Genomic DNA, 12,044 nt, shown 5'->3' on the forward strand with positions numbered 1-12,044 from the left:
GAGCAGGGCGCGGGGCATTCAACAGCAAAACCCATAACAAGCTAAACGCAAACACCGTCCACGTGTCTATCGCATGGGTCTATCGTGAATAATAACACGGCGAGTTCATGCTGTCAGTATGTCTGCGGCTGATATGTCCCACACGCTCGACATACTCCGGTCGGTGTATCAGTACACGCAGACACTGGAGGAGTTTGCAGACGGTATCGTTTTCAGAGAGGGACAGCGAGCAGTGCTTATTGAAGAGGCCGACACAAACCGCTTCAAATCCTTCGTCCGGGGTGTTTTCGTGTGCTTTGACAAGGAACTACAGCAAGTGCCAAGCTGCAGCCAGGTAACTTCAGCCTTGACAGGTTCTTCTGAAATACAGTAGCTAAGCTAACGTTAGCTGTCATTCTACTGTCTGTTAGCATGCTTGTAATGTTATGGTACTGTGAAGAATTGTTCTATATGAATACACTATAACAATTTGGTTGTGAACGAGTTGGAACAAAGGTACTGTATGTGTTGAGTCCATGGACATATAAAGAAAGGTTGAGTCAGTAATTTTTAGTTGCAGTTCACATTAAAGGTGGAGTCAGCCATTCTGCCTGGAGCATGCAGTTATTGTCACAATCACTTTTTGTCAAAATAAATTAATGGTCCTCATTTTTAGCTACCAGTATAATGTGTTTGCAGTGAGGAATAAAAGTCCAGTATTATTAATACACAGCCTTCAGGCTTTTTTGATAGCTATGGTGGGCTCCCTTGTTCACATACCAGTTGTTTACATACCAGTTTACAGAGTCTATGTTATGTATTAACAACAATTTTTTTTCTCTCAGTACAGACAGGTAGTTGATCGTGGGGAGATGTGCACTGATTTTGACAAAGTGATGAGTCCACCTTTAAACTTTCATTGAGTGCCTGAGTGACTTTAAACAACACAGTTTAATTAAACAACAGTTTACTTCAAAGTAACATCATTTTATTGTAAGTTTACGCTGTCAGCTTTATGAGGCCAAACTTGATGTTTCCTTGATACAAAATCGAAAGGAACTAGTAATGATTTAACCCATTGATGACGGCTGCTGCGCGATGCCACATTGCCTCTCCTGCCTGATGCTGCATCGTGCAGCATAAATGCGCAGCATAGAATGCACTGTCATTGGTTCAAATACACATGAGGTGGGTTTTGTTGATTTTTTAAGACCACGTGACCACCCAAAAGTTGTGTGGTTTGCCGAAAATCACATCAATCAAAAAAATAAAAAATAAAACAAAATAATAAAAAAAAATAAGCCGGCTGTGTCAGCGATAGTGTATTACAGAACAGTTAGTGGCGTTTGGTGCGCAGAATCAAGGTTCACTATAGGCTACTGACGAAAATCACACTAAATATTTTATATTATTTATTCATTTTTTTCTCCCCCATCTAAATTTGACGATTTTTAGAAAAATGTGTTGGTGTGTAAGCGCTAAGGGAGCATGTTTAAATAAAACCTGTGAACCTTAACTTTTAAATGTATTTTATTTCATGTTTCTATGTGCTACACAGGCTTAGATATTAAGGTTTTGGTAGACTTGACAATTCGTACTATTTTTTCAGAAAACCCTCAGGCATTAAAGGCCTACTTCACCGGTTTGAATATGAAGGTGTATTGAATTCTGAGATCCTATGTAGTATAAATGTGCAAAAATAATTGAAATCGGTTCATCCTAGCCTGAGAAAAGGCAGAAAGAGTGTTTTTTTAACCCTATATTTCTCTTTCTCGTGACATCACAGAAAGAGAAATATAGGGTTAAAAAAAAACTCTTTACTTTGTAAATATTACTGTGATGTCACAGTAAAAGACATCACAGTAATATTTACAAAGTACGTTTTTTAAGGACATGCATCCTAGATTGCCATAGTCATCAATGGGTTAATAATATAACTCCAATGGTAGTCGCTCACTTCCTGTGTTGATCGTGGTGTGTTTTATGCTTTCCACAGATATGCACTTTGCCCGAGCTGCTGGCTTTTGTCCTAAACAGCCTCAAAAGAAAAAGGAAGAGAAACACCTTGGCACACGGCTACAATTTTCTGTCCGTGGCTCAGGAGGAGCGGGATGCAGACCACTTCAAATTCCAAGGCGAGGTGACTCAAAGCGCAGCCTACATCCACGGCAGCGACCTGTGGAAGAAACTGTCAGTACGTCTCGGCACGGACATCACGCGGTACCTGTTGGAGAGCTGCTCAGTGTATGTGGCCGTCCCTCCTTCATGTGTTTTCCAGGTCTGCGGCATTCCTATCTACGACAGGGTATCCATCACTACTGCCTCCACTGGCTTTTCTCTCCAGCCCCGGTCCAAGGCGCACACCGGTGCTCGATTTTGGAGGAATCGACGCGCGGCGCTCTTGAAAAGTAGACAGGAAGTTGAGAATCCTACTAAGAGCAGGAAAAGGAACAGAAGGGGGTTGAGAGTGAAAATGGGAAAAAGAAAGCGAGAACCTGACCAGAAGGATGAGATGGAGATTTTGACTTGTTCGGGAAAGAGGAGACGGGTGGAGCAGCTAGAGCCCGCACAGGAAATCCAACAGCTCTGCTCTGAAACAGTGGAGGAAGTGCCGCTCATGTCTGTAGAACCAACAACTTCTACGAAGCATTTGGAGAATGGCACTACTGGTTCCAAACAGCCTGTCGAAATGCAAAAAAACGCACTTCCCGTGGAGGGTGGACCCAGTTGGAGATCTGGGATTTACCCTCCTTTGCCTCCCTCGCAGTGTTTCATCCGCACTCTTGGATTCCTGTATGGGGGAAGGGGCATGCGTGGCTTCCTCCTCAATAGGAAGAAGAAGAGTGCAGACGGATCCAGAAGGCTACAGGGCCAAGATTTGGTACGAACGGTCTTCTTCGAGGGACTGGCGTATCTGAACGGGCAGGAGAGAAGGCCAAAGAAACTCCCGCGGCGCTTTTTTAACATGGTGCCCCTGTTCAGTCGGCTGTTGCGTCACCACAGACGATGTCCCTACAGCAGAACACTGCAGAGGATGTGCCCGCTGGTGGAGGACAGAGATGCGGGACAGGGGGAGTTGAGCTCCCTCTTGCCCAGACACTGTGCACCTCACCGGGTCTACCTGTTCGTCAAGGAGTGCCTCTCCACCGTCATCCCTCTGGAGATGTGGGGCTCAGACCACAACCGACTGCACTTCCTCTCCAGGGTCAGGGGCTTCCTGCGCAGCGGCAAGTTTGAGAGGCTCTCATTGGCCGAGCTGATGTGGAAGATGAAGGTGAATGACTGTGATTGGTTGAAGATCAGTAAAACAGGTATGATTGTCATGTGTGGTTCTTTTTTCTCCTAAATGTATTTTAACTGACTTTAAGGTGCAGTGTGGAATTAGGTTTTTTCAGCCAATTCCCAGACTTGGTAGAAATGGAATATGGTATTCATAAGTATGTTTTAATTAGTGTATAATTGTTTAGAATTAAAAGTTCGGGTTTGTTTTATTACCTTTGAATGAGCATTTTGTATCTACATACGAGCAGTGGCCATCTTTCTACAGTAGCACAGAACGGACAAACTTAGCAGCTTTACGCATTTTTATATACAGTGGGTGTCCTCCCGAAGTACTAGAATAAATAACTAAATACATCTTCACCTCATCACTTGATATTTGAGGGACTTGAGGCAGTGGTGTATGATGCCATCTTTAGTAACTAGCTTCTTGTCCTTGAAGGTTTCCATAGCTTCTGTAAATTCTGACACAGGTCCGAGGTAGACCCGGAGTATTGCAATCTATATTTTTCACCACTGGATCAAGCCAAAATACACCTTCATTGCTCACAGCACCTTTAACCGAACGACTCTCATCTGCAGGCAGGTTCCCGCCCAGCGAGCTCTCATACAGGACACAGATCCTGGGTCAGTTCCTGGCCTGGCTTCTAGACGGCTATGTTGTGGGCCTGGTTCGAGCTTCTTTCTACGTCACTGAGAGCGTGGCCCATAAGAACGCCCTCCGCTTCTACAGGCAGGAAGTCTGGGCCAAGCTGCAGGACTTGGCCTTCAGGTACTCACACACACACACACTCACACTCACACTCACACTCACACTCACACTCACACTCACACTCACACTCATTCACTCACTCACTCACTCACTCAAACAGACACATACGTATACGCACAGACACTTACATGCACGCAAAGGGGCAAAAGCTTGAGGCCTATACATTTCAGAGGTCACCTGTCCAAGGGTCAGATGGAGGAGTTGACTCCAGCTCAGGTGGCATCCCTTCCTAGAACCACGGCCATCTCCAGCCTTCGCTTCATTCCCAAGACTGACGGCATGAGGCCCATCACACGAGTCATAGGAGCAGATGCCAAAACGAGGGTACATTTTTAAAAATACATAGAAGTTCTGACTTGCATATGAGTTATTACGTGTTGTAAGCATGTGCACATCATTTCTTTCTCCCCCTGCAGGCCCACAGAGGGCATGTGCGTGACCTGCTGGACATGCTGCGGGCGTGTGTGCGCTCCACTCCATCCCTGCTGGGCTCCACAGTGTGGGGGATGACAGATATCCACAGGGTGTTAAGCTCTATAGCACCGGCCCAGAAGGACAAGCCACGACCACTCTACTTTGTCAAGGTCTGTTTTTTTTTTGTCCTTATAAAGGTGGGGTCAGCGATTCCTATGAATGCCTGTGAAGAAATGTGGTGTTTATACTCAGCCTAGGCTCTGTAAACAGGCATGTTGCTAGTTATGTTGGGAACCCTTTACATACCCTTTGTTGACATACCCGTTTACGGAGCATAGGCTGTGTACAAGCACCAGATTCTTTTTTTTTAGGGCGCACACACAGTACGGACAGGTAGCAGATCTTGAGGAGAAATTCACTGATATAGACAAAAAATTATTTAGACAACAAGCGTTCCCCAGAATCGCTGACTCCTCCTTTAATTGTCCTGACAGACCTGACATAGTAAGGTTTATTTATGCCGTCCTATTTATATGTTGTTGTGATGATGCTGCCACAAAAAGCTTTATACTGTAGTTCTATCACACTTTAAAACTTAGAAAGAATGTTTCAGCTTTGTGTTAAATCCTTATTTATTCTTATCTTTTCTCTGCTTTTAAGGTGGACGTTAGTGGAGCCTATGAGAGTCTGCCTCACGACAAACTGATAGAGGTGATTGGACAGGCACTGACTCCTGTCCAGGATGAGCTTCTCACCGTCCGCCGCTATGCCAAGATCTGGGCTGATTCCCACGAGGGCCTGAAAAAGTCCTTCGTTAGACAGGTGATGTCATATACACACACACACACACACACACACACACACACACACACACACACACACACACACACACACACACACAATTTGATTGGAGAGTTTCACATGTTTGTTACTACAGGCTGACTTCCTGGAGGATAACATGGGGTCCACCAACATGAAAGGGTTTGTGATGTCACTGCAGAAAAGAGGCAAAGTTCATCACTCCATACTGGTAGAGCAGGTGAGAGAGTGACACCCGCACATATTTTTGGGGGTCGGGAATGTTTACCCCTTCTTTAAACGCTAGCATTGAATTTTTCTTCCCCTACATTTCAGCATTTCTGCTCAGATGTTTGCGGCAGAGAGGCGTTGAAGTTCTTCACCCAAATGCTGACTGGCAGTGTCGTTCAGTTTGGGAAGAAGTGAGCATTACCAGCGTTAAATGAAGCTTGACATTAAAAAGAGCATGGTGGTGCATAATCAAGTCCATACGTAACACTTTGATTTTGTCCCTCTGTGTTTCAGAACGTACCGTCAGTGCCGGGGGATTCCTCAGGGCTCCGTCGTGTCCAGTCTGCTGTGCTGTCTATGCTACGGTCACATGGAGAACACCCTGTTCAAAGACATTACTGGAAAGAGAGGGTACAGCCTATGCCTATGAGTAATTTTTCCATAAATGTATTCAGAATAAGTTTTGTTTAGCATATCTATGTATCACATATAAGGAATTTGCTTTGGTATGTTGGTGCATTTGAAAAGCAGGGAGAAGGTGAGAAAGTGGAAAAATAAGTACTGCAAAGTCAAAAAACATTAACGGAAAAAAATGTACAATGAAAAATAGTGCAATAGCATTGCAGACTAATGTGGAAGTGTGTTATCCGCCTGCAGGTGGAGTCAGTCACACTCTGCTGATCATAACACTCCTGTACTAACGTCTTCAAACGGGATAACACATTGTGCAGTAGCAATAAGGAAGTCATTTATTCATTGTTGCTCTTTTTTCTATTTACCGGTTGTGTTATTTCCCTCCGTGTGCGTCCTGTAGATGTTTGATGAGGCTGGTGGATGACTTCCTTCTGATCACCCCAGACTTGCACGAAGCGCAAACCTTTCTCAAGTATGACACACACCAAGTGTTTTTTTCACACACACACAGGACATGTGACACAAGGGCTCTCAAACAGCATTTATTTTGACAAAGCTGGGTCATCGTTACAAGTGCATTTTTTCATACATCAGCCTTAGTTTGCCACTTTAGATTATAGTTCTAGTTATTAACTACTTTAGAAACCAGCCTTAAGAACCAGCAGTCAGTCCGTCCTGACTGTAGGAAAAGTCATAGGCAAATGGGAACACATTCATTTGATGTAACTTGAGTATAATTGGCAGCCTTTTTTTCTTGGCAGTAAAATTTGTACCGTAAACCATTAACATGTTATTTCAGTAAAGGCTGCTTAATGATATGCAGTTAATGACACAGATGCGTCTAAAGTTAAGTTTCTCTCAAGGCAAGGCAAGGACATTTATTTGTATAGCACAATTCATACACAGATGCAATTGTAAGTGCTTTACAGAGTAAAAACAAAAAGAGGCAATGGCAAAAACAAACAGAAACCTATTACAAATTTACTGCAATTAAAAGTATGCAGGGTTTATAGGGTTAGGGTTATTAATATAAGAAATAAAATATTTATTCCGCTCTCATTTGCATTCTGTTTGTCTCTTGCTCAGTCAGTTGGGTAAACCAATTCCAGTGAATGAAATAAAGAGAGAGTTCAAGTTAAAAATAGATAAATAAACTTGAGTAAGCTTTCCAGTAAAATATTGAAGAGTTGCTAATGACTTGGACAAATAATTTTCCTTGGAAGCTGCCGGCTTATCAAGGTTGAAACATAGATTTGTCAAAAGCCTGGCAGCCAGGTTGTTTACAGTCTGTAGTCTCTTAATAGAGTTCTAGTGAAGACGTTCTTACTGTAATCATGGTGGGAGAAGAAAGAAGTGTGTCAATATTTTTTTACAAGCTTTGATATATGCTGCTCAAAACTTACAGTAAATATTCTAAGATAAGATTTGAATAAACTACCCTTAAACGCCAACATTTCTAGGAAATATCTAAGGAATTTTCTTGTTAAATGACCTTCCCTAAATCCATATCTCGTGTGTAAACAGTATCAGCATCCCTTCATATCTGGAATATCTGCTTCTACGGGAAACAAAACCTTATCAGAGAGACACCAACATTATCTGTTACATTTTCAGTTAGGGTTGCTTTATTTTCCAGTAAATGGCATGGGAAGGAGGAGTAGTACAGGTATCTGTAGCCAGTAATTGGATTCCAATTACTTGCATGTTGTGTGTAGGATCTTGCTGGCCGGGGTGCCACAGTACGGCCTGGTGCTCAACCCGCAGAAGGTGATGGTCAACTTTCAGGTGTCTGGAAGTGTTGCAACTTGTCCCGGCATTCGTGTGCTGCCCCCCCACTGCCTGTTCCCCTGGTGTGGACTGCTGCTGGACACACACTCGCTGGATGTCTCCAAAGACTATTCTAGGTGACGTATCCTAGTGGATTGCAATCATACTTCTAGAAGTGTGCTTCCTGCATGATAAGTTATTGACCTTGTTTTGGCAGTCTTTATGGTTTTTTGTAAACTGATTTCAAAATAAAAATAAAGCACAAACCCTACCCCACCCCTGTACTTTGTACCTGCTCATAAACATTCTTGGTAACAATTCCCACTCTAGCGTGGGTGATTCATATTATTGCACAGAAGGACACAGTAAACATGATAACTCCATTTGCAATACACAGCTCTGGAGAAAATGAAGAGACCACTCCAAATGATCAGTGTCTCTCGTTTTACTATTTATAGGCACATGTTTGAGTAGAATGAACATTTTGGTTTTATACTATATAAACTACTGACAATTTCTACCAAATTCCAATACATGTTTTGTCATTAAGAGCATTTTCAATAAGTTATGTAGAGATGAAGATTTAAGAAAAATCCAGACTGATCTCTTTATTTTTTCCAGAGCTGTATATAATATTCTATTATACAATATTTTGTTCATGGAAAATTCTCCTTGTTATAGTGACTTTTTCTTCTGTGTTTGCTTCTTACTGTCCCCCTCTCCCAGCTATGCCGGCCTGTCCTTGCGCTACAGCCTTACGTTGGGCTCTTTCCGCTCTGCCGGACAGCAGATGAGGAGGAAACTGATGGCTATCCTCAGACTCAAGTGTCACGCCTTGTTCTTGGACCTGAAGGTTCGGGGGAAGTGATGGCTTGAAAAGTTTTTTCACAATCGTGCTTATGCTCAGCATTAACATAATTTCCCTTATCCAGTGAGAGATTTTGCATTCAAACGATAAAAATACATAATTCTACAGGAAATCAAGCTGCATCTAACAAGAATCTAAGAATTTAAATTCAACTACACCTTGGAATGACTAGTTTGGATTTGACTTATACTGGAAGTGAGTTTGAGTTTACATTAAAATAGGTCAGATATTAATCCCTCTTAATAAAGATACTCTAGCATAATATATACCGTTGTTTTAGCTAACAACGCTTTGGTGCGTCCACTGCAAAAGATTTAGGTCAAGCACCTTTTCAATCAGCTGCAAGACATGCATTAACATATTTGTCCCAGTCAAGGAGTGGTTTCCTTTTGAAGCTCATAGCCTTAATAGATAGAAGCCTGAACCTTCACCCGCTTTAAGAAATTATCAACATGCAAAGTCAAAATATCCATGGCGTCCAGCTGGAGATGACCCTCAAACAGTATGATAATAATAAATAAGAGCTGTAAATTCGTCAAGTTCCATGATAAGTGCTTTTTTATGAGTGGTGATGTTTCACTTGAGCACAATGGATGAAATAAAAACTGGATAGTAAACATTCATTTTGTCATGTACAAATATTAAAAAGAAATGTTGCCTCCATTTTGCTGAATATAATAATGGTGACCTTTTCCTCCTCAGACCAATTCTCTCGAGGCGGTCTACCAGAACATCTACAAGCTGGTGCTGCTTCATGCATGCAGGTAGTCAGGGGCCTTACTTGAGACTATTTTAAAGTGCAATTATAATTATGTAAATATCATTGTTCAATCAAATAAACGGGCGCTGCAAATATTTCGTTTTTCCATTACCCAGCTGAAGTATTGAAAAACGGCTGTGATGAACACAGAAACTAAACGCACTATTATCTCCCCCTCTCATATGTGCTCACTGGCTGTGACCTATTTAACAGCCCTGTGATTTTAATACTGTTATTAAAAATCGCCGCAGGCATTGGCAGTCAATCAATATCCGCTCTGACTGAGATCTGATTTACTGCCTTTTATCTCAGAATGTACATATCTGAATGGGTAGGGCTCGGCTATTTATTCTCTTAAGTCTCTATAATTTTTCTTTTGTTTTTCTCTCCAGGTTCCATGTGTGCGCCCAGAGTTTGCCCTTTGGTCAGACGGTTGCTAAGAACCCCGTCTACTTCCTGCAGATGATATGGGATATGGCCGAGTACACCAATCAGCTCATCAGGCTCAGCAACAAAGGCAACATGTCAACCTTATACACCTAAAAAAAATCATTTAAGACATATCAAATTGAAAACTTCACATCTTTTGCCTCTTGCCCTTTCTCCAGGACTGGTTTTAGGCAGTAAAGCCCAGAGCGGCATTGTGCAGTACGAGGCGGTGGAGCTGCTCTTCTGCCTTTCTTTCTTGCTGGTGCTGTCACCACGCCGTCCTCTCTATAAGGGCATGCTCCCACACCTGCACAAACGTATGTACCCCCGGGGAACACTCACACATGCACAACAATATAACACAGGATGGAAGCACTATTGTCATGACAATAAAGGCAAGATTTTGTATACAAAAAGATCCAAAACAATGTGCTAGCCTAAGCCTGAATCATACAACACAAAAAGACAGATGCAATAATTTTTCCCATTATTGGGTCAATAAAATGTTGTTTGTGAGTTTCCCCTCATTTTGATGGGAAAAAACAATGTCGAGATGTATTTAGTTAAAAATGGATTATGAAGGTATCTGCCTGTATCAGAATTAAAAAGCCAGGGTTACAGTTGTCTCATGAAATAAAAGGAATGTCCAAGCAGGTTTTAGTAATGAATGACGTTGCCGCTGCCATTCATGCATACAATGGCCATCTCCTCTATTTCAAATCATATTGTTGCTGCTGTGTGATGGCTACATGTGTTTCATGTACACGGGAAAGGTCGAACATTCTACAGCTCACTGGGTATAGATGTCTGTAGACAGTTCCTGAAGAACTAAAATGTTGAACTCTCAACCTTACTTTACTGTTGCAAAATGATGGTTGTCAAGCCCAAATGAGCACCAACATTGCACTGCATGGGCATCAACACCGCACCCCTGAACTTGTTTGTTTGATACCAAGAAATAGAGCCCTCGGGCTGCTTGGGGGAAAAACACTCATAATATGTAAACCTCATTATTGTTACTTGCCAAGAATTCCAATCCCTTTGATTGTGGACTTTATGCGAGACACACCTAAGACAAAAATTGCAAGGTACAAGTCATTTTATTGCCATGTTTGAATCATCTTTCGGAATTTGGATAAGAGAGTGGATCATTTTACAGATCACCACCAAAGGCAAGGCAAGGCAAGTTTATTTATAAAGCACAATTAAGACACAAGGCCATTCAAAATGCTTTTACTGGGGCATGAAATACATCAAGATTAAAATACATCAAGTAAAGAATACACATTAGAAAAGCGAATGTAAAATATGAATAGAAATAAAACATTTAAATTAGATAAAAATTGCAGGTTAAAAGGGAACCAGAAAAGTCTTCAGATTTGATTGAAAAGAGCTGAGAGTTGCAGCAGACCTCAAGTTTTCTGGGAGTTTGTTCCAGGTATGTGGAGGCAAGGCAAGGCAAGGCAAGTTTATTTATATAGCACAATTCAAACACAAGGCCACTCAAAGTGCTTTACAGGGGCAAGATTAAAATACATAAAACACATTAGAAGACATTTAAAAGCGAATGAAAAGAAGTAAAACATTTAAATAAAATAAAAAGTACAGGTTAAAATGGAAACAGAAAAGTCTTCAGACTCGATTTAAAAGAACTGAGGGTTGCAGCAGACCTCAAGTTTTCTGGGAGTTTGTTCCAGATATTTGGTGCATAAAAACTAAAAGCTGCTTCTCCTCGTTTAGTCCTAACTCTGGACGGTTCATAACGTATCAGCAGATCAGTAATGTATTATGGCGCTAAACCATTTAGTGCTTTATAAACCAACATCAGTATTTTGAAATCAATAGAGCATAAATCAATGGAGCATAAAAACTGAAAGCTGCTTCACCTCCCTATGTTCTGCTGTTGACAGGGAAGCGCAGTCTGGAGCGGTGTCTGGGGGACCTGAGGCTGGCCAGGGTCCGACAGGCCACCAACCCCAGGACCCCACTCGACTTCTTGACCATCCAGACCTAGACTGCCAGCTAGCCCCAGTTACAGCATCCAACACTATCATGAAACTCTGCTGCAGCTTAAAAAGGTGTGGATAGGTCTTTTTTTCTCCAACATCTATTAAAGACGTACAAAGAGAAAGACACAGCTTTTTGAAATGAAGACGTGACTTTTCCTCCAATTTCGAGGGAGTGCCATTGGTAACTGGGGTTTATTTGTGTGACAAGTACCAAAAAAAAATTAATCACGTTTCAATTGTGCAGTTGGCTTCAGAGGAAAAGAAAATCACTCCTCCTTAGACCCCGTTTCCACTTGGCATTAACATCTGACTTTTGTAATCGGA

General features: G+C 42.0%; 1 protein-coding gene across 1 annotated transcript; it reads left to right on the plus strand.

The window, feature by feature from the left end:
* Positions 1-118: 118 nt before the first annotated feature.
* Positions 119-11,725, plus strand: tert (telomerase reverse transcriptase; the record flags this gene model as incomplete). Its single annotated transcript, XM_080045678.1, has 16 exons — positions 119-334; positions 1,976-3,290; positions 3,841-4,030; positions 4,201-4,354; positions 4,447-4,614; positions 5,105-5,266; positions 5,382-5,483; positions 5,579-5,664; positions 5,768-5,884; positions 6,288-6,359; positions 7,603-7,791; positions 8,381-8,507; positions 9,225-9,286; positions 9,675-9,799; positions 9,891-10,028; positions 11,622-11,725. The coding sequence occupies 16 exons, from the start codon at positions 119-121 to the stop codon at positions 11,723-11,725; spliced, it is 3,327 nt and encodes a 1,108-aa protein (XP_079901804.1).
* Between the last annotated feature and the right edge of the window lie 319 nt (positions 11,726-12,044).

The sequence above is a fragment of the Ammodytes marinus genome (assembly GCF_949987685.1).
Source record: "Ammodytes marinus genome assembly, chromosome: 17".
Classification (NCBI taxonomy): Eukaryota; Metazoa; Chordata; class Actinopteri; order Uranoscopiformes; family Ammodytidae; genus Ammodytes; species Ammodytes marinus.